This window comes from Plecotus auritus (assembly GCF_963455305.1).
Source record: "Plecotus auritus genome assembly, chromosome: 6".
Classification (NCBI taxonomy): Eukaryota; Metazoa; Chordata; class Mammalia; order Chiroptera; family Vespertilionidae; genus Plecotus; species Plecotus auritus.
This window is the reverse complement of record NC_137773.1, coordinates 82323711-82344329: the sequence shown is the minus strand read 5'-3', so window position 1 is coordinate 82344329 and position 20619 is coordinate 82323711. Positions and strand designations below refer to the sequence as shown.

The window sequence follows — 20619 nt, the reverse complement described above, 5'->3', positions numbered from 1 at the left end:
GGAAGAGGGATAGATAGTCAGAAACATCGATGAGAGAGAAACATCGATCAGCTGCCTCCTGCACACCTCCTACTGGGGATGTGCCCGCAACCAAGTTACATGCCCTTGACCGGAATCGAACCTGGGACCTTTCAGTCCGCAGGCTGACGCTCTATCCACTGAGCCAAACCGGTTTTGGCTGGGCTATTATTTTTTGAGAGAGAGAGGAAGAGAGAGCAAGAGAGGGGACAGAAACATGGATGGGAAACATCATCCATTAGCTGCCTCCAGCACACCCCCTACTGGGAATTGAGCCTGCAACTTGGGCATGTGCCCTGACTGGGAATAGAACCGGTAACCTCTTGGTTCCTGGGTCTACGCTCAACTGCTGAGCCACACCTGCTGGGCTAACTTTGTTGTTTTTGTTTTGTTTTCGTGTTGTTGTTGTTTTTTTTTAGTTGTTTTTTTTTTTTTTTACTTTTTGTTTCTAGATGATTGTAGGTTCTACATTCTAATGCTGAGAGCTCCCATATCCTCGCCAGGCTTCCCCTAGAGTAACATTTTAGAAATCTGTAGTACAATATCACAATCAGGATATCAACATTGATGCAATCCAGCCATCCTATTTCATTTCCCCATTTTACTTGTACCAGTGTGTGTGTGTGTGTGTATTTTGTTCCCTATAGGTTTTTTTAATCCTCACCTGCGGATATGCTCTTTTATTGATTTTTTAGAGAGAAAGGGAGAGGAAAAGGGGAAGGGAGAGGGAGAGGGAGAGAGAGAAACATTGATTGGTCACCTCCTGCACACATCCTGACCAGGGATCGAACCCACAACCTGGGTATGTGTCCTGAGCTGGAATCAAACCTGCAGCCTTTGGGTGTATGGCATGGGACGATGCTCCAACCAATTTAGCCACCAAATTGTAGTTCCCTACAATTTTACCACCTGTGTAAGTTCATAAATCTACCACCACCGTCCAGGGACAGACCAGTTCCAACAAAAAGGTCCCTCATGACACCCACCCACCTTTCCCCCACCTTTCCTTCCTGCCACCACCCTTCACCCTGACAACCACTAATCTGTTCTCCATTCCATCATTTTGCCACCTCGAGGATCTTAATAGCTGGAACCATACACCATGAACCTCTGGGGATGATCCTTCCCACTCAGCGTCATTCCTGAAGATCCATCCAAGATGTTGCCCTTATCCATAGTATGTCCATAATTTTTTCCTCCTGAGTCATAGCTTCTGGTGTGACTGGCCCACAGTCTGTTTTTCCATCACCTGTTAAAGGACATCTGGTTGGTTCCAGTTTGGGGATTTTGCAAATACAGCTGCTATGAACATATGTACAGGTTTTTGCATGAACAGAGGTTTTCATTTCTCTGAGATAGATGCCCAAGAGTCTGTCTCTCTTAAATGGTTTTTTCAATTCCTTTTTTTCACAGAGAAATGCTGCCATTCGATATGCACACACCTCCTCTTTTAATCCCTACAGCACACCTGGCTATTCATTCCACAAATATCTATTCAGCCTTACTATGCACTGGGCCCTGGAGACACCTGGGGGACTGAGTAAGGCATGCACCCAGAAGGTACAGCACAAGGATGTTAGCGCTGTGATGGGAAGCCAGTTGGGGTGCCTGACCCAGCCTGGTGAGATTTGGGAGGACTTCTTGGAGGAAGAGGCAGCTGACCTGAGGCTTGATGGGTGAGTGAAGGTATGCCTCGCACAACAGAGGGACTGGACCTGCATGTGTAAAGGGCCAGATGCAAGAAGAATAGCAGCAGTTCAGGAAGCCACGGGGAGATAGTGATTTGGGAGATGTGGGAGGAGGAAAGGAAGGTGGGCAGGGCCCATGAGCAAAGAGAATTTCACCCTCACATCCAGCCTGGAGGCCAGGTCTTGAAGACCAGAACAAAAAGGTTCAGGCCAACATCAAAACAGCATGATGGCCCAATCCGGTTTGGTTCAGTGGATAGAGCATCAGCCTGCGGACCAAAGGGTCCCGGGGGTCAATTCCCATCAAGGGCACGTACCTCGGTTGCAGGCTCCTCCCCAGCCCTGGCCCTGGTCAGGGTGCGTGCAGGAGGTAACCAATTGATGTGTTTCTCATATTGATGTTTCTCTCTGTCTTTCCTTCTCTCTTCCTCTCTCTCTAAAAATCAGTGGGAAAATATCCTCGGGTGAGGATTAAAGAACAACAACATGATGTTCTAGCCTCTCAGCCTTATATTAATATCTCCACAAATCTGGGTGCTTTGGAGAGCTATAATGTCCCCACAAAATTGGGGAGGACTGGGGCCTTCCAAGATATGGGCAGCTGTCCCTCAGGGCAATGAAGCCTTCAGCTTGCAGGGCTGTTTGGGAGACTGCACTATGCCCCTCTCTCCCCAGGAAGCACATGCAGCCCCAGCCATCAATAGGTGGGTCATCCCCCCCCGCCCCCCCCCACACACACACTTCCACCCCAGCTGTGGAATCTGGTGGGATTCTGACAGCCCGGTGTGGGAAAGTGAGGCTTTGGGACTCCTGAGCCCAGGCCTCAGGAAGCATGTAGTTTCTGCCTCTTCTCAGAAGTTTCTGCCGAGGAATGTCTGATTTTCCTGAGGGCCATCCAGGAGAAAGCCCAATGGCCTCCTAGGAGCGCACACTGGCCACTAGAGGGAAGCTTTCTCCCAACTTCCTGGCCCAGCCAACACCACATGGTCACAGCATCACCAGGCTGGAGTCCCATCCCCCCACAGAATAATAAGAGATGATGAATGGCTGCTGTTCTGAGACACTCTGTTTGGGCCAGTTTGTTACACAGCAATCAATCCTGCCTCTTGCACAGCAGCTCCATGCACTGTGCCCCAGAGAGGTTTTCCCAGCCTCCAGGTAGCAATAATAACAGCCTGTTCTGCAATTTTAAAATGCACAATGTGTTCACATTTAAACTTTTTTACTTATTGATTTTATTTTTTAAATGGTTTTTAAAAAATTGATTTCAGAGAGAGGAAGGATGAGGGAGAGATAGGAATATCAGTGAGAGAAATATCCATAGGCTGCCTCCTGCAAGACCCCTACTGGGGATTGGTGGGCTTTATTGATTGATCTGAGAGGGGATGGACATTGATTTGTTGTTTCACTTATTTATGCATTCGTTGGTTGATTTTTTTTTTTTATAGCGAAGGTGAAGATTTATTGAAGAATAAGTACAGACTCCCACATGGGGAGAGGGAAAGAGTCCCATAGAATGGACTCCCATGTGGGGAGGGGGAAAGGGTCCCCCGTTGGTTGATTCTTGTATGTGCCCTGACCAGGGATTGAAATCGCAATCTGGACGTATTAGGGTGATCGCTGTAACCAACTCAGCTACCTGGGCAGGGTGTGTTCAAATTTTAATATCACTGACAATGGGATGAATCTTACGATCGTACAGTATACCGAGTAAAAACAAACGTCTATTGATGCTTCCTGGAAAGTTCCAGACGGTGCCAGCATCAAGGTATCTTCAATTTCAGGATATAAAGAAATAATGAGTACAATACCAACAACTGCAAACGTCACGGCCAATTTGTAACAAACGTTACAAGAGGACAAAACATTTTCACTAAGATTATCTTGGACAAAAATAAAGATATTAATAACAGAATAATGGCAACTGCTGTTCAAGCAACACCTATTCCAGAGGGGGGTCCACCTCGATTCCACCAGAGTCGGCTCAGAGAGGGGCAGCGTGTTCCCTCAGGACGCACAGCCTGCACGGCCCTGGCCCGCTGCTTCCCGGCTTCGTCGTCGTGGGGTCGTGAAGGAAGGCGGGGCGGTGCAGCTCCGTGTCGGTAGGGGGCGGAGAGATCCGAGGGTCCAAACCGCGGGGGACGCTGGGGGCGCGTGGAAGCGCAAGAGCAGACGCGGCGCAAGGCCTGACGGAAGTGCGAGCCCAGGAACGCGTAGAGCAGCGGGTTCAGTGCGGAGTTGCTGTAGGACATGCAGTGCGCCCAGATCTTAAGCGCGTAAGCCGCATAGCTGCGAGGGTGCCAGGAGCCCGACGGGCCCAGTGCCTGCAGCACCAGGAACAACTGGATGGGGCCCCAGCAGGTAGCGAAGAGCAGAACCACGGCCGCCACCAGCCTTGACACCTTGGCCCGCACAGCGTCCGCTCGCTCCGCCAGCATCTGCCCCTGAGGGTGCAGGGGGGTGGGAGGAGGAGAGGTTGTGGGACCTTCCCTCAGAGCTGCCCTCCTTGCCCCCTCAGATTCCCCACTGAGTCACCCCCCTCAGATGTGCCTCCCCACCCCCCACTGTGCCCATCCCAGCCTGGCTACTCCTCCCACCCACCCAGCAGCGCACCTGCCGGGTGCTGTCAGCGGGCGCCGGGCTCACGGCGGCCCGGCCCAGGTGGCGAAGCATAGCTCCATAGCAGGCACAGGTGGCGACCAGCGGCAACAGGTAGAGTGCCAACAAGTTGTAGATAGCAAAGGCGCGCTCGAGGGCGCGGCTGGGGAAGGCCTCGCTGCAGTAGGTGCGTGGCCCAGGCGAGAGGCGGTGCAGGGCGAGCACCGGCGCCGACACGGCTGCGGAGCCTGCACACAGGCGCAGCTGAAGACCTTGCCCGGGGACGAGGGCCAGGAGGGGGCCAGGGCCCTGGTCTCCCAGGGGCCTCCCCAGTCTGTGCGCTCAGTGGTTTTTCTCAGGCAGCGCTATTGTGCGCATTTCCCGACGCCCAGAGAGAGATGGCGAGAAGGAAGGCGCCCAGGACACGAGGACTTGTCCCCCCACCCCGTGTGCTCCCGCGCTGCACTCACCCACCCAGATGCCCAAGCTGACTGACAGCGCCAGGCGGGGCGTGCGGCGGTGCAGGGCGCGCAGCGGGAACACTGTCACGTACCAGCGGTCCACACTCATGGCGGTCAGAGTGGCGCACGTAGCCTGTACGGAGACCTGGGAGGGCCGGGAGCTGGGCGTATGCTCCGCCCCCATCCCACTCCCCGCCTGGTCTGGGGTCTGCCTTGTCTGTGAATACACTGCGGGTCCCCCTCCGCTCCCCCTCCCCCACACACAAATGTCCAAACACACAGGGCTTGTCCTGGGAGGGTCTTTGGGGCCACAAATTGAAGGGTCAGGAGAGGGGCGATACCAGAGATACCAGAATAGTGAGGGCTTGAGGGCACCATTGGGGGCTTTCTGAGACCCAGAGACTGAGACAAGGAGAGGCAGAGCCATCCCAGGGGTGAGTGGGGCAAGAATCCGGATCGCTCCAGTGCTCATCTCCAACACCCAGTGCCTCTCTGTAGCCTTGCCCTACCCATTGCTGGGGTCCTCCGCCCCCCACCACTGGGTCCAGGCTACACCTCCTCCCAGCCTATCCACCAGGCTGATTCACCCCCACCCCCCACCCCAGTTCCCACTGGGCCCCATTCTCCCCACTGCACCCACCTGCCCACACCCAGACCTGCCCCTTGGCTCCCCAGCCCCTCTCTCCCAGCCCACAGCCCACCTGCTGAATGTAGTTGACAAACTTGCACATGAAGTCACCCAGCACCCAGGCAGGCAGTGGGTAGAGTAGGGCGGTGAAGGGCACACAGCACAGCAAGAAGGTCATGTCGGTGGCTGCCAGGTTGGCTGCAGGCAGGAGAAGTTCCGGCTCTGGACATGGGGCCTCTGCCACCCAGCACTTCTGGCCCAGCTCCCTAGCACTCACCTTTGTCTGAGTGACCAGCAGGACAGCTCCAGAAGGCCCCCTACATCCTTCAGTCTTCCCCTTTTATATTTCAAACATCCCCCACACCGACTTCACAGCTATTCAAGCTTCAATGGGCTCACCCCTGTCTGGGCTGGGAGAGCCTGAGCAGGCCCCTGTCCCTCTGAGCCTCAGTTTTCTCATCTGCAAATTGGAGACAGTGGTGCTGGCCCAACACCCACCATAGAATGGAGAACACGAACTGAGCACTCACCTGTATGGTAGGTCAACCCATCACACAAGTGTGCAAACTGAGCCACTGTGGCAGAAATTGCAAACTGGGAGCCCAAGGACCAAGCAGTCCCTCCCCTCCACTGCTTTTATTCATCGAATACTGTGTCGTAAGACCACATTTCAATCGGACATCTTCCTCGAATGGCAGGGGCGAGCTCTCCAAGCCACACTCTCCAACCTTTTAACTGCTGCGACCACATGAACCCTCCAACACCAGTTTTTGCGACCTCTAGCCTAAGGCACGGGGCCAATAGGGAAAAGAGCGGAGACCCGGGGGAGACTCCTCTCTGGGAGGGCCCGGGGCACCGCTAGGGGGCGGTCCCGCCACACCGCCCTCGTGGCGACAGGGGGACTGGCAGACACACACCGCGCAGCGCCGAGGTGCTCACCTATATAGAAGTTGGTCACTGTGCGCATCTGCTTGTGGCGGCAGATGACGAAAATGACCAGCGAGTTCCCTGTCAGGCCGAGCAGCATTAGCGCGCCAAAAAAGAGCGGCACAAGCCAGGCGTCCACGGACCACATCGCGGGGACCGGGCCGTCCGAGGCGTTGGCGCCACAGCCTGGACAGCCCGATGCATTGGCCAGCGCCCACCTGGACGCATTGGGCCCAGAGCTGGCCAAGGCGCGCATGACTTTGCCGCCCTCTTCCTATCGATCGCTCTCCGGGACTGCCGGGGATGCACCTGCGGATCCTGGGAAGGATCTTGGCTGGAAGCCACCTGGATTGGAAGGTGGCTCCTCTGGACTCAGTTACGCCTCTGCTCTTGCCGCAGCCGCCTCGCATTTATACCCCATTCCCGCCTTGTCCCCGCCTTCCTGCCCCTCCTGCAGGAGCTCTCCACTCCTTCCCCTGCCAGTGGCCCTCCACCCGCTCAGTAACCTTTCCCCATTCTCTCCTCCCCCTGAATGGTGAGGTGAGAGCACTGGAGAAGAGGGACTGGAGGAAGGGTTGGGGCAGAGCGGGATGGGATGGGGTAGGCTGCTGTGCAGACTGGAAGGACCCACCCTGATCAGGGGACGTGGACTCACTGCCCAGGTTCTGGCGGTTAGAAGATGCCTCTTCTTTAAAGAACACAATCTCCCTGGATTTGGGTTGCTGCAAATCAGATTCCTTAGGTGCGCCCACCTCCCAGCTCATGGGCAGCTATTGGCAGACACCTGTACTGCTGCTGGTAGGTGCCGGGTGGTGGATGCTGTTGTACCTGAAAACCCACACCTAGAAATGGACTCCATAGACTAGCCTATGTACCAGGATGGTCGCCATTGTGGAGTACTTTGCAGCAGAGAATAAGATGCTGCCATTTATATAAAAAGACTAAAATGGGGGGAGAAATGAAGAGCTATGCACAGGCATCAAAGCACATCAACTATCTCCAGGGGGAAGTACAAAGAGCCAGGTGGAGGGGAATGTTTCCTTGTTCACTCTTTTTATACCTTCAAAGTTGTTCTGGACAACTTAGAATAAAAACCAGGGAAGAGAAATCCATGTGGGATGGTAAGAGGAACAGGTTAGATGGAGATAGAGGAACTGTTTGGGGAAAGCTGCTGAGTTGAATGGGCCTGAGGGAGCACTCAGCAGGTGGCTGGACCTTCGAGGTGGGGGCTCTGGGGAACAGCAGCAGCTCACTGACAGGCCAAGGATCCAGGAGGTTGGAAGAAAGTGTGCCGAAAGCCAATTCCAGCATGTCAGCAGGGCTGAATCATCTGGGATGACTGAGGGCATTTCCTCAAACCTGAAAAAGATTTGCATAGATGACTGCTTGCTGCCAGACAGCTGAGGGCATCTTAATCTACATGTTATTGCCTCCTCCTGGCCAAACACCTGAACAGCTGGGGGTAATTCTCCTATCTGACAATGGCTTCTGTATACCAAAACCTGGCCTTTGAAGTGTATATCTACCTTGCCTTAGGACAATTTGTGTTAATAAATAGCCAGGGGTCCTGAGACAAGGAGAACTTAGTTCCTTTAGCTAAGCTCCTCTGGCCTCCCAAATGCCTTCCAAAATTATGTTTCGTCTCTGGACTCTTATTTAATTTACACACAGCACTTCTCCAGATTCCTGAACCCTTCTAGATGCTGGATCAAGACCACTGGCAAAGTGCAGTCCAGACTCTCTGGGAATGAGGCCGTCAGGTCAAGGCTCAGTCTGCATACTCTAGGATTGGCACATTTATTGAGCAGCTACTCATCATGGGCCAGAGCAGGAGAGCAAACATTTGTAGCCCCCAGAGCCCCCTCCTCACTTCTTTCTTCTCTCCTGATGTGCATCACCATTAATTTCTTTTGCATCTTTGCACATTTATCTACATGAAGTAACATGAGTTCTCTACATAAGTTCTTTGGGGAGGGAGGTCTTTTAATTGTTCCTCCTCCTTTTTTTCCTGCCCTTCATTGCTCTTTAAAATATATATATATATATATATATATATATATATATATATATATATATTATTGATTTTTTACAGAGAGGAAGGGAGAGGGATAGAGAGTTAGAAACATCAATGAGAAAGAAACATCGATGAGAAAGAAACATCGATCAGCTGCCTCCTGCACACTCCCTACTGGGTCTGTGCCTGCAACCAAGGTACATGCCCTTGACTGGAATCGAACCTGGGACCCTTGAGTCCGCAGCCGACGCTCTATCCACTGAGCCAAACTGGTTAGGGCTCCATTGCTCTTTAAAAAAAAAAAAAATGTTCCCCATCACCATTTATCCCATCTATGCCCCCTTCCACCTCCACCCACCCCCACGCCTACAATCTCCCCCTTGCTCCTTATTTGTTAAGATAATTGGGTTATTTGTTCTGTACAATTTGCACCCGACTGGGTCTGGCAGGTTGCATCCCTGTGGTGTAGGTTCCCCACTTTCCTTGTAGACTGAAGGGTGGAGTCCGGATGTTAGAGCAGGTTTAATTCTGTGCTGTAAGTCCTCCCATGGCTCCCCAGTGCCTTCGGGACCAAAACCAGATCTGTTATCACCAGACTCAGGGGTCTGCCCCTCCCCTCCACCTCTACTCCCCCTGCCTCCCACTCACCTCCCTGCTCTGGCCACTCTGCATTGGCTATTTGTTCTACCCAGAGGCTTCTCTTCCTCTTCCTGTGGGTGAGGGAGGGGTCTGTCTTGGTCACTGCTGGGTCCACAGAGCCCAGAAGTGGCCCCATGAAATAGGAGGCTTCTATTGAATGAATAAACCCAAAATGCCAAAAGTGGTGGGTGCTGACATCCCAATTTTTTGGTTTTTAGTTCTCACCCAAAGATATGTGTGTGTGTGTTTTTGTTTGTTTGTTTTTTAAATATATTTTATTGATTTTTTACAGAGAGGAAGGAAGAAGGAGAGCGAATTAGAAACATCGATGAGAGAGAAACATCAATCAGCTGCCTCCTGCACACCCCCTTCTGGGGATGTGCCCACAACCAAGGTACATGCCCTTGACCGGAATCGAACCTGGGACCCTTGAGTTCGCAGGCTGACGCTCTATCCACTGAGCCAAACCGGTTAAGGCGATATGTGTGTGTTTTTAATTGATTTTTTTAAAGGCAGGAAGGGAGAGAGAAACATCTGTTGATTGTCTGTGCCCACACTGAGGGTCACCCCCCCACACACACACACAAATGTCCAAACACTCAGGCGCACACAGGGCGTGTCCTGGGAGGGTCTTCAGGACCCACAAATGAAAGGGTCAGGAGAGGGGTGATACCAGAGAGGACCCCAGAATAGTGAGGGATTGGGCGCCTTCTGAGACCCAAAGACTGAGACAGGGAGAGGCAGAGCCATTCTAGGGACCGGTGAGTGGGGCAAGAACCCGGATCACCCTCCAGTGCTCATCTCCAACACCCAGTGCCTCTCTGTAGCCCTGCCCTACCCATTGCTGGGGTCCCCCACCCCCCACCGCTGGATCCAGGCTACACCTCCTCCCTTCCTATCCATCAGGCTGATTCACCCCACCCCCCAACCCAGTTCCCACTGGGCCCCATTCTCCCCACTGCACCCACCTGCCCACACCCAGACCTGCCCCCTGGCTCCCCAGCCCCTCTCTCCCAGCCCACAGCCCACCTGCTGAATGTAGTTGACCTCGGGATTGAACCCGCAACCTGGGTATGTGCCCTGACTCAGCCACTACCCTTGCGTGTACTGGACGACGCTGTAACCAACCGAGACACACTGAGGAGGGCCTGAGTCCTTATTTCAGAGATGAGTAAACTGAGGCATGCAGCTGGTGCTCCAGGGGCTACACTTTCATGAACGACAAGGAGGGAGCTGGTGGAAGAAAAGGCCCGTGGGTGCTTGGGGAGGGGTGGGGAGCATGAGTCATTCATCCTTCCACTGCCTGGGAGAAGGACATCCCTTCCCTCCCCGTTACCCAGGCCTCAGTTTCCCATTCCCCCGGGCTGGCGCCCCGCCATGCCCGCAGCCTGGGTTTGTGGCCGCCGAACCACTACCCCCCCTCATTTTTTCAGTTTCCCCGTCTGGGGCTGGGTGCCCCCTCAAACCGCAGCCCGGGGTTTGGCCCCCTTCCTGGCAGCGACCCCGCCCCGCACGGCCAGCCCCCGAGATCCGCCCCGGCCCGCCTCCGGGCGGCCGTCACTTCCTGCCCGGCCCCGCGGAGGCCTGGCCGGGTGGCGGCGGCGGCGGCGACCTCCGAGCCATGGTCGCCCTGGAGAACCCCGAGGGCGGCTCAGAGGAGGCGGCAGCGACAGCCGGGGTCGTTCCGGGCGGGCGGCGGACGCTGTGAGCGCGATGGGGCGGGCGGGGCGCGCCCCCCCTCCCCGGGCTCTGGGGCTCCCTTCCCTCTACCTCCTCGCCCAGCCACAGCCCCGAGCCCTCCCCGCCCCTTTTCCTCGGTGACACCCCCCAGACGCCGGTGGGAGTGGGGGGCTTATTGTTTCCGTGTGTTTTCCTGGGGAAATCCCATTTCCGACCCGCGGGGTATTTGCTGGGGCGGAGGGCGCACACCGGCGGGGGGTGTAAGGACCCCGGGGCCCTGGACTCCCAGGTACCGAACCGTCTGGGGTCCTGAGCACCTGTTACCGCTCGGGCCAGGCGGCGCTCTGTGGTGTCCCCAGGCTTTTGTCCACACGCGGGGTTCCCCACCCCACAGCCAGGGCTGGATCCCCACCTGGATTATCAGCCTCCTTCCTGGGTGCACAGGGTATGGGTTTATCTCCGGCTACATACCCAGATTAACTGGGGGTGGAGGGGCTTAAAACCCGGTCAACCGGAGTCTGTCTGTCCTCGGAGGGAGCCTGGAAGCCAGTGGAGCGAACCCATATGGGTGTAGACACCTCTCCTCCATATGAGTGTGGATCCTGTGGGTCCCAGATTTCCTTTGAACCATGGAGTTTAGGCAGAAAGACCAGGGTTCAAAGGGTGTGGTCCACCCGTCCTGTGCCTCAGTTTCCCCACTTGTAAAATGAGATAACAGTGGCCTCTTCTCAGAGTGGCTGGGGGTCAGTGACCCTGTGCCCCCTGAGGTGCCCAGCACAGGAGTGTCCATTCTTTTATTATTTTAAACATCTTATTATTGTAGTTTTATTATTATTTTTAAAGGATTTTATTGTCTTATTATAGTTGTTATTACTTTATTGTTATTTATTATTAGCTTACGTTATCTCATCTGGGCATTTACCTGAGGCCCTACTGGTCTCTACATATATCGGTATTTACTGGAATGAGAGATAATACCTCTTTTAAGAGGCCTTAACCACAAAAGTGGGTATTTACCTGCCAGGTGTGTTACTCTGACCTGCACAGAGTGCTCCTCACCTCTGTGTTTTGGGGTGTGTGGCCACTGCTGGGTGGCCCCAGCTGGCCCCACCCAGTCTGAGTCATCTCTACCCTGAACCCTCTTGGTTTCCTGCTAAGGAAGTAGGTTCCTGTCTTGCCTGTCCCTGAGGGAGGGGACAGGTCAGAGGAGGTGATTTTTGCCCAGGGCAACAGTGTCAAAATTCCCCATTTCAGGGAGCAGAAGTGGGGGCAATAGGGCCTGCCCTCCCAAACCCAACCATTGGGCCTGTCCACTGTGCACACATTTCCTGAGGACTGCTGGTCCAGGAAGCCTCAGGTGCCCTCTCTGGATCCTCAGTTTCCCCATCTGTAGAGTGGTCTTTTTGGGTGGCACAGAGAGCAGATGAACAGCTATTGAGCACCCGCTGTGGGCCCGCTGTTGGGGACACAGCAGCGACCAAAACGACCTCGTCCTGTGTTTGCACAGGTTTAGCAAGAAAGGTGAGGCTTAAGGAGTAAACACATACATAGACCAGCTGATCTTGGATGCCAATTGGTGAAGCATGCAAACAGGGCTGATTGGGCTAGTGGGGGCTGAGGCGGTTTCTGGGGAGGTGCCATTTGAGCAGAGGCCAGAAAGAGCTGAGAAAGGGTGCTTCAGGCATAGGGCTCAGCACATGCAAAGATCCTGAGGTGGGTTGTTTCTGGCTGTTTGAGGTACATGGAGGGAATCCCTGTGGCTGGAGCAGAGGAAGCCCCCAGAGGAGAGATGGGGTTGGGCACTGATGTTTTGCCATGTAGAGATAATTTTATATAAAGTTTACACTGATAGTCAACACCCCTCCCCCCAGCCTTTATAACAAATATGAATTACTGGGAAACTGTGCCCTGCCCCCTTTTGCCTTGTCCTCTCTGTGTCTTGAGTGGGGGGACCCAGGCCCTCCATAGCCATGTGTTTCTTATCTCCTGCTGGAATCTGGGTGAAGTCAGGAGGCTTGAATTGATGGTGGACTCATTTTACAGTGCTCAGCTCAGCACTTGAGGCCCATAGAGGGTAGTAAGCCCCCTAAATGCCTGGGAACAAGACAGACAGGGTCTCCAACATCAGGTCAAGGAAGAGCTGGGCCTTTCTCTGACAGTGCTAGGGAGCCACGGGTGGTGGTGGAACAGGGGAGGGACCTGTTGGGTCTTAGTTAGGTGGGCTTTCGTCTGAGGTACCCACCACCGATCTCTGTGAACTCACAAGTGAAGCAAGAGGCTTCCTTTTGTTGTATGTGGGAGTTCTGTTCAGACTGAGGTTCAAATCTTAGCTCTGCTCCTACTCTGGAGGTGCCAGGAAGCCCTTTTTCTCAAAGAGCCCATGCCATAAGGGCTGGAGCTCTCTCACTGAGTCCTGCCCTGCTCTGATGTCTGATAGCTCCCCCAGGATGTGGCTTCTGTTATCTCCCCAACCAGGCTACCATCCTGGACTCTGTCCAGCTCCTGGAGTGGAGACCGAGGCACTGGAGCCCCAGGAAGGCCATGGGTGAATCTGGAGGTTGGGGTGGGCGTGCTTGAGCCTCAGGAGTCAATTCTCAGGTCGGAGCCTGTGCTGACTTGATATGTGAAAGCTCACCCCAGGGATGTTGCTATGATCATTGGTGTGGCTGAGGGGGTGAACTCCCCATCACAGGAGGAAACCAAGCATATGGGGGTTGGGATGCCAGGGGAGGGTGCCTGTCCCAGCTTCTCTTGGCTTTGAGTGTCCTCTCCCAGACTCACATCTGATCCAGCAGTTCTTTTGTGTGTGTGTGTGTGTGTGTGTGTGTGTGTGTGTGTGTGTGTGTCTGTGTGTGTGTTTGAGCACCTACTGTGTGCCAGGTATAGCTGTGAGTGCCCCAGGAGAGGTTATGGTCTATTGGGAGGGGTGAGGAGTCATCAGTGGAGTAGAATGTACGGTGATCCAAAAACCAAAGCAATGAAGTATTACACGGAAGAGGTTGCGGTCTTACTAAGGAAGTTTCAACAGAAGCCAAAAGGAAGTGAACCAGTGAGCCATTTGGAGTCTAGGGGCCTGTGTACCAGGCAGAGGGCACAGCCAGCGCAAAGGCCCAGAGGTGAGACTGTGCCTGGCTTATTGGAGGAGCAACAGGAGATCATAGGAGTGAATGAGGGAAGGTACATGGGGAGGGGGGTCCTGGCACCCCAGACATTCAAGAGCCAAAATCCACTATTGCCCCACATCGTGAGGGTTTCTGAGCCCAGCAGGGACCATCCACACTCTATGTGAGTCCGGTGGGGACCATCCTGTGGTTTGGTGTTGTCAGGGACTGACCAGAAAGCCCTAGCAACTTCTTGCCTTGAGGTTTCTATCCAAGAGCCCCCTGCTGCTCCTATGCACCTGGCCTTCTGGTCCCCAGCAGGAGGCTTGGCCCTGCTAATCCATCTCCATAGTTACTGCCATTTGCTCTGAGGAGGGCAGATTAGCTGGAGGGGGGCACTCCAGCCCCCTCCCTGGTCCTGGTCCCTGGGCACATTGGGGAAGCTGGGCTCAGGCAAATCAAGTCTTTGAGAAACTCCCAGAGGATGGTGGTGTTCAAATCCATACACTCTGGGCCTCATCAGCTTACAGCTAAAATCTGGAAACCTGGGGGAGAGGGGAGCAGCTTTTCTCAGCCACCCACCTGATGTGTGAATTCAGGCAAGTGTCTTCTCTGAGCTTCAGTTGACTAATCTGTCATCACAATTATGCCTGCATTTCGGGTGATGTGACGATGAAACAAAATTAAATGTTAAGGGTCCAGGGCTACATACATGGCAGGGGGTGAGCTGCCGTTGCTGAGGGAAACCAAGCAGGTGAGGACTATGGTAGAATGGCAGTGGTAGGGTTCTGCCTGGGCGTCCTGGCCTGTCTTGGCCCTGAGGACGGCTCCCCGCCCTAAACCCTGGCCCACAGGCACCTTTCGGGATGCCTGCCTGCTCTAGCTGGCTCCCAAGTGAAGAGGTTCTCGGCCTCCAAGCGGAAGCAGCACTTCATCAACCAGGCCGTGCGGAACTCAGACCTTGTGCCCAAGGCCAAAGGGCGGAAGAGCCTCCAGCGCCTAGAGAACAGTGAGCAGGGGTCAGGGGTACCTCCTGGGGGTTCCTAGGTCTCAGATGAGAATGGTATGCATGTTGGAATTATCTGCTGCCCTTACCGTGAGCCTGGCCCTGAGCTGGGCAATCCTAGGGCTGGGCCAGAGAGAACTTGAGGCATTGGAGCCGGGGCTTTAAAGGGTGTGTAGGAGTTCAACAAGGCAGGAAGAGGTAGGAGGAGTTCTGGAGGCTGGATGGTTTCTGTACCTTCTGGGAGAGACAGTTGGAATGCGGAGGTGGGGGTGCTGGTACAATCCAGAGAATAAAAGCTATAAATATAGAGAAGTTAGAGTGTCAGCCAGAGTACTGAAGGGTCTCGGGTTTGATTCCCGGTCAAGGGCACATACCTGGGTTGCAGGTTCAATTCCTGACCCCAGTCAGGGTGTGTGTTGAAAGCAACCAATAGATGTGTCTCTCTCACATCAACTTTTCTCTCTCTCCCCCCTCCCTCCCTCCCATTCTCTAAAAATCAATGGGAAAAATATCCCCATGAGAATTAACAAAAAATATAAATATAGAGAGAGGGAGGAAGCCTGGAGGGCCCCAAATGCCACACCCCAGCTCAGAGACCATCTGTTTCCATCTAGCTCAATACCTCCTGACCCTGCTGGAGACAGACGGGGACACACTTGGTCCGGAGGATGGGGACCTGACACCCCCCGCAGCACCTGGCATCTTTGCGGAGGCCTGCAGCAATGAGACCTATGTAGAGGTGGGGCTCCCTACACTCTCGCTCACTCCCTCTGCTCCAGCCACACTGTGTTTCTGTTCTGGCTCCCACCACCAGGCATTGCCTGTGCTACTGCCTCCACCAGGAGTCCCCATCTACCTCTGGTCCCTTGATGAATGCCCCTTCAGTCTCCCTCTGGGTTCTTCAGATCAGGCTAGAACCCCCCCACCCCACCCTAGAACCTCCTAGCACCCATGACTCATCTACTCATCCATATAGATACCCCTCCCCAGAGAAGCAGGTCTTCAGGTATCCCATGACCTCCTGGAGGGTCCAGTGGGCAAAGGTGTCCACAAGGAGTATTTCTATACACTTTGTGGCCCGCTGTGTGCATTGGCCAGGTGGGGAAACTGATGCCCAGAGATGCACCATCATTAGCCCAGTGCCCGCCTGCCTCTGTTTCAGGTCTGGAATGACTTCATGAACCGCTCCGGGGAGGAGCAGGAGCGGGTCCTCCAATACCTGGAGGATGAGGGCAAGAGCAAGGCCCGGAGAAGGGGACCTAGCCGGGGGGTGGACCGGAGGAAAGGTGCGGCCTGCATGGGAGGTGGGGAGTCCAGACTTGTGGATAGGGGCCTGGCCTAGTGTGTGGGGTGGGACTAGGGACAGGTGGGGAGGAGCCCAATGGGGCGGGCAGGCAATTTGCTTCAGCTGCTGCCCAAAGCCTTGGACTCTTGCAGAGGACCCAGCCTACACCCCCCGAGAGTGCTTCCAGCGCATCAGCCGGCGTCTGCGAGCCGTTCTCAAGAGGAGCCGCATCCCCATGGTGAGTATCGGGCTGGGCCCATCTTTCCCCACCTGCCTGTCTCAACTTTCCAATTGGGGGTGGCATGAGGGCACCAGTTACATAGTGCATGTCCTGCAGTGGAAACAGGGTGGGATACACACCAGTGTGATCAGAATGCAGGGCCCAGGGCTGGTCAAGGGTGGGTGGGTCAGGGGCAATGAAGGTGGGCACTGCAGGATGTGTAGGAGTTCACCAGGCAGAAGGTGCAGGCATTCAAAGATATGAAGATTTCTAAGTGCCTGGAATTCTTGGAACTCGTTAAGTAGCCTCATGTTGCCAGTCAGAGGCCACATTTGAACCCAAGGCTTTGAGCTCTGGAGACTGTTCTGGGCATGGGGGTACTTGGACAGCCTGGCCAAGATCTCAATGTCAGCCTGACCTTGGGCCTGTATCTCCTGCAGGAAACGCTGGAGACCTGGGAGGAGCGGCTGCTGAGGTTTTTCTCAGTATCTCCCCAAGCCGTGTACACGGCCATGCTGGACAACAGGTGACTGGTGGGGGCAGGTGCAGCAAGCCCTCCATGTGTGCCTTGACCCCAGCCTGTGGCCACTCACCACCCAATTCCTCCACAGCTTTGAGAGGCTCCTACTCCATGCTATCTGCCAGTACATGGACCTCATTTCAGCCAGTAAGTGCCTGGAAGCTCTGGGACCCTCCCAGTGAATCAATTCTGCCCACAGAAACCGAGGCTACACGGGATCTATTTACTCAGTGGGAGGCTTCTGGAGGCGGCGGCGGGGGGGGGGGGGGGGGGTGGAGGGAGGGGGGTGGGGAGACAGCCTGAACAAAGCAGTGGTAGTGGAACTCTACGTTAATTCATCAGAGTACCTGTGGTCCTGGCCTCACACAGGGCTATGCTGTGGACACAGACCCCACCTCCATCCACATCTTCAGAGCCAGCGGGAGAGAAGGGCCTATGTGAGGGTGATGAAGCTGAGCCTCGAGGGGACCCCAGTGTCTGCAGGGCCCTCATTTAGCCATACTCCCCTCTGCTGTGCCACACATGACTTCTGGCAAGTGCCCCTTCTTGGGGCCTGTGTCCCTAGTTACAAAGGGTGGTTTTGGGACACAGCTCTCTAGGGAGGGTGCTTGTAAGCCTTTGCTGCCTGTCTGGCTGTTTCCTGCCCAGAGTTGCTTAGGAGACAGTTCCCATGGCAACCCAAGATGTTTCATCCACATGCTTGTCTTTGTTCTCATAGATCAGGATGGATGGGGGGCTTGGCTGGGGGGTGCTTTTCTGCTGGAGTCCAGCTGTTGCCTGAACACAGCGGAGAAGGGGCCCTGGTAAGATGGGGAGCAGGAGAGAGGCAGAAGTCTCCAGGTGGGACTGAGCTTCAGAGTCACCGCTAGGGTAGGGATGGAAGCAGGCGAACTGGGAGGAGGCAGGACATTTGTTCCAGGCTGTGAGTGTGCCCTTGGCCTCCGGCCTGTGTATCTCAGTGCATCAGTTTGAACATGGATAAGGAACAGAAAGAATGAATCAGGTTGCAGATGGAAGTTCTCATGGATTTGGAGCTGCTATTGTGAGCCTGTCACGGTCAGCCAGACCCCAAGTGCCAGCTTGCCATGCCTCTTGCATTCTTTTCATTCTTGCCCTACTTGTCTCCTCTTGCAGGTGCCAACCTGGAGGGCAAGAGACAGATGAAGGTCAGCAATCGGCATCTGGACTTCCTGCCTCCTGGGCTGCTCCTGTCCGCTTACCTGGAGCAACGCAGCTGATGCCAGCCTGCCTGCCCCCCCCCCCCATTCCCTTCAAGATTTCCTATACCTCCACTAAAATGTTTGTTAATTTTAGAATTTGTCATGCTGTCCCCTTGGGATGGCACTCTCACCCTAGCCCCATCCCATCCCAGCTCTTCCAGGGAAATGCTGGCAGCTGGAGCTGCCTTAGACTATACTGGGCCATTACTCCCTGCTCTGGTACTCGTATTTGGGTGGAGAGACCTTCAGTCAGCTTTCTCAGCCCAGTGTGAAGCTTACGTGAGGAGGGAGAGGCTAGGTTTTTATCATTTTTAATGAATTCGGGATGATGTGTTGTAGATTTTAAAATTTTCCTTTTGGGAAGAAAAACCAAAAATGCCAACTGATAAATTGGGGGCTTTGTTCTAGTCCCTGCTTGACTTCCCTCCCAGTTTTTGGCTAGAATTGGGGGGTCTCTGGGGTGCTGCCCCTCACCCCAGGAGCATTATGTGTTGTGTGTGTGTGCGCGTGTTAATATGCATGCTGGTGTCCTGCTACCCAGGACAGCAGCTGTGTTTTAAAGGCTGGTTTTACCCTCTTTGGAATGTGTGTTTCCTCCCCAGGTGCCTTTTGGTGGCTTTTGGGGCCCTGCCTGCTCTACAACCCCTCCCTCCATCTTTTCTCCTCTCTTCATACTGGGAGTCTGGGACTTCCAGCCAGAAGCCTCCACTCTCCCACTGCCAACTTCCCCGCTCCGTGTTCTCTCACCACCACCACCCACCCACCCCGCCCCCCAGCCTGACTCTGGTCTATAGCTTTGGGGTGTCACCCTGACCCGGGCCACAGAAGCAGGGCTGGGGGACACCCCTCCACACACTGCCGTATGTGTGGCTAGTTGCGCTTTGGGAAAAGTGAATAATTCAATAAATTTCTGGTGCTCTGGTCTCCAGATGTGGGATTTTCTTTTGGGGCCAGGCGGGAGGCACAATAGGTGCTCAGGATGTGCATGGGTCCTGATCAAATAGGTTCTCTGGATGTGCATGGGTCCTGATCACTGAGGGCGGTGAGTCTGGGGGAAGAGCTGAGTTGCTCCTGGAGGGTGGGGCAGGTGGTGGGGAGACTGCTGGGAGCATCTGGGCATTGGCTCTGCCATCCTGGCCCTTCCTGGATGTCCAGGCTTAAACCCCAGCTCTGCCACTTCCCAGTTGTGTGACCTCCAAAAGGTCACTAGAGTGAGGTTCCTGGTGTAGCCACACACTGCAATAAAATAACCCACATTGAGGCTGAAAACAAGGGTTTATTGTCTCCCAGTTCTGAAGACCAGCAGTCCAAACTCAAATGTGTCCCAAGACCTTGCTTCCTCTGGAGGCTCCAGGGAGGGTCCTTCCTACCTGTCCCAACTCCCAGTGGCTCTGGTGTCCCTTAGTTCCACCTCCCTGAAGACAGAGAATCTACATTAATCATGGGGATTTCTGCCCAGGAGGTTTGTCTCTTTTCCCCCATGTATGGATTTATTCAATCATTTTATAGCAATGTGGAGGCATGGGTATTCTACTTTGGATTATAATGCAGTATTGCTTAACTTTGTTATAGAAATGATTCCAAGTTTGGCTCCTGTGTCTATCTGTCTCTCTTTTGTTATTGATTTCCGAGAGGAAGGGAGAGGGAGAGAGAAAGAGAGAGAAAAACATCAATGATGACAGAGAATCATTGATTGGCTGCCTCCTGCATGTCCCCCACTGCGGATTGAGCCTGCAACCTGGAAATTGAGCCTGAAACCCAGGCATGTGCCCTGACTGGGAATTGAACCATGACCTTCTGGTTTCATAGGTTGACACTCAACCACTGAGCCACACTGGTGGGGCTCCTGTCTCTTTTTTTTCTTTATTGTTGAGAGTATTACATATGTTCCCTTTTTCCCACACTAACCCCCTACAGCCTCCCCACTCCCTGCCCCACCTCCCGCCTCAGGCCTTCACTACCCTATTGTCTGTGTCCATGGGTTATGCATATATGCATATAAATTCTTTGGTTAATTACCTCCCACCCACTCCTGTGGGGTTTTTATTTCTTGAGCATGATTCTGACTTTCTACCATTACATGATGCTCAGGCTGGGCTGGTGTGTTTCTCCAAGGAGTCCAGTTCCTTTTATCGGGGCACCGTGCTAGAAATCAGTGGACCCTGGGTGCATTGTATTCCATTTTAACATACATTTAAATAGTTTTAAAGTTAGACACTAAATAAGGGAAATCCAAATGGCCAGTATGGAGGATGGACAAACAGATATTTGATTAACAAGCTCAGAGGCTCCCACCTGCAAATGGGACCCATCCCCAGGTTCCCAGAGGACTGGATTGGGTCTCAGGGAGTGGGGCTGTGGGGGTTCTTCTTGCCCCTCTGCCCCAACTCGGTTCCCAAGCTGCCTGGCCTCCAAGCCTTTGTCCAGGGTTTGCCTTCAGCCTGGTGCACCCTTCCCTGCAATCTCAGGAGGTAAGACCTTCCAAACTGGCTAGAGTCTAGCAGGAATAGAAGCAGCTTGTTGGAGGAGGAATTGGGGATGGAGTTTGAATCCAGAAGGGTCCTCAATTGGATAAATCACCTCACTTTCCACACCTATGAACAATACAAAAGTA

At 54.1% G+C, this 20619-nt stretch overlaps 2 protein-coding genes across 3 annotated transcripts; one reads left to right on the top strand and one right to left on the bottom strand.

Moving 5' to 3' along the window:
* Nucleotides 1-2950: 2950 nt before the first annotated feature.
* On the bottom strand, nucleotides 2951-6616 carry KISS1R (KISS1 receptor). The gene is made up of 5 exons (XM_080672802.1): nucleotides 6333-6616; nucleotides 5467-5591; nucleotides 4775-4910; nucleotides 4320-4552; nucleotides 2951-4150 (listed from the first exon to the last, which is right to left on the bottom strand). Exons 1-5 carry the CDS (start codon nucleotides 6574-6576, stop codon nucleotides 3638-3640), a joined length of 1251 nt encoding a protein of 416 aa, XP_080528928.1. The 5' UTR covers nucleotides 6577-6616; the 3' UTR covers nucleotides 2951-3637.
* A 3923-nt stretch (nucleotides 6617-10539) lies between these two features.
* Nucleotides 10540-18933, top strand: R3HDM4 (R3H domain containing 4). 2 transcript variants are annotated; one of them, XM_080675358.1, is made up of 9 exons: nucleotides 10540-10677; nucleotides 14609-14763; nucleotides 15375-15499; nucleotides 15923-16046; nucleotides 16198-16283; nucleotides 16706-16791; nucleotides 16877-16932; nucleotides 17920-17951; nucleotides 18608-18933. In XM_080675358.1, the coding sequence occupies exons 1-9, from the start codon at nucleotides 10595-10597 to the stop codon at nucleotides 18797-18799; spliced, it is 939 nt and encodes a 312-aa protein (XP_080531484.1). In that variant the 5' UTR covers nucleotides 10540-10594; the 3' UTR covers nucleotides 18800-18933. The 2 variants fall into 2 exon arrangements, with proteins under 2 accessions (XP_080531484.1, XP_080531485.1); XM_080675359.1 differs by lacking the exon at nucleotides 18608-18933 and having other exon boundaries at nucleotides 17920-18162.
* The last annotated feature ends 1686 nt before the right edge of the window (nucleotides 18934-20619 follow it).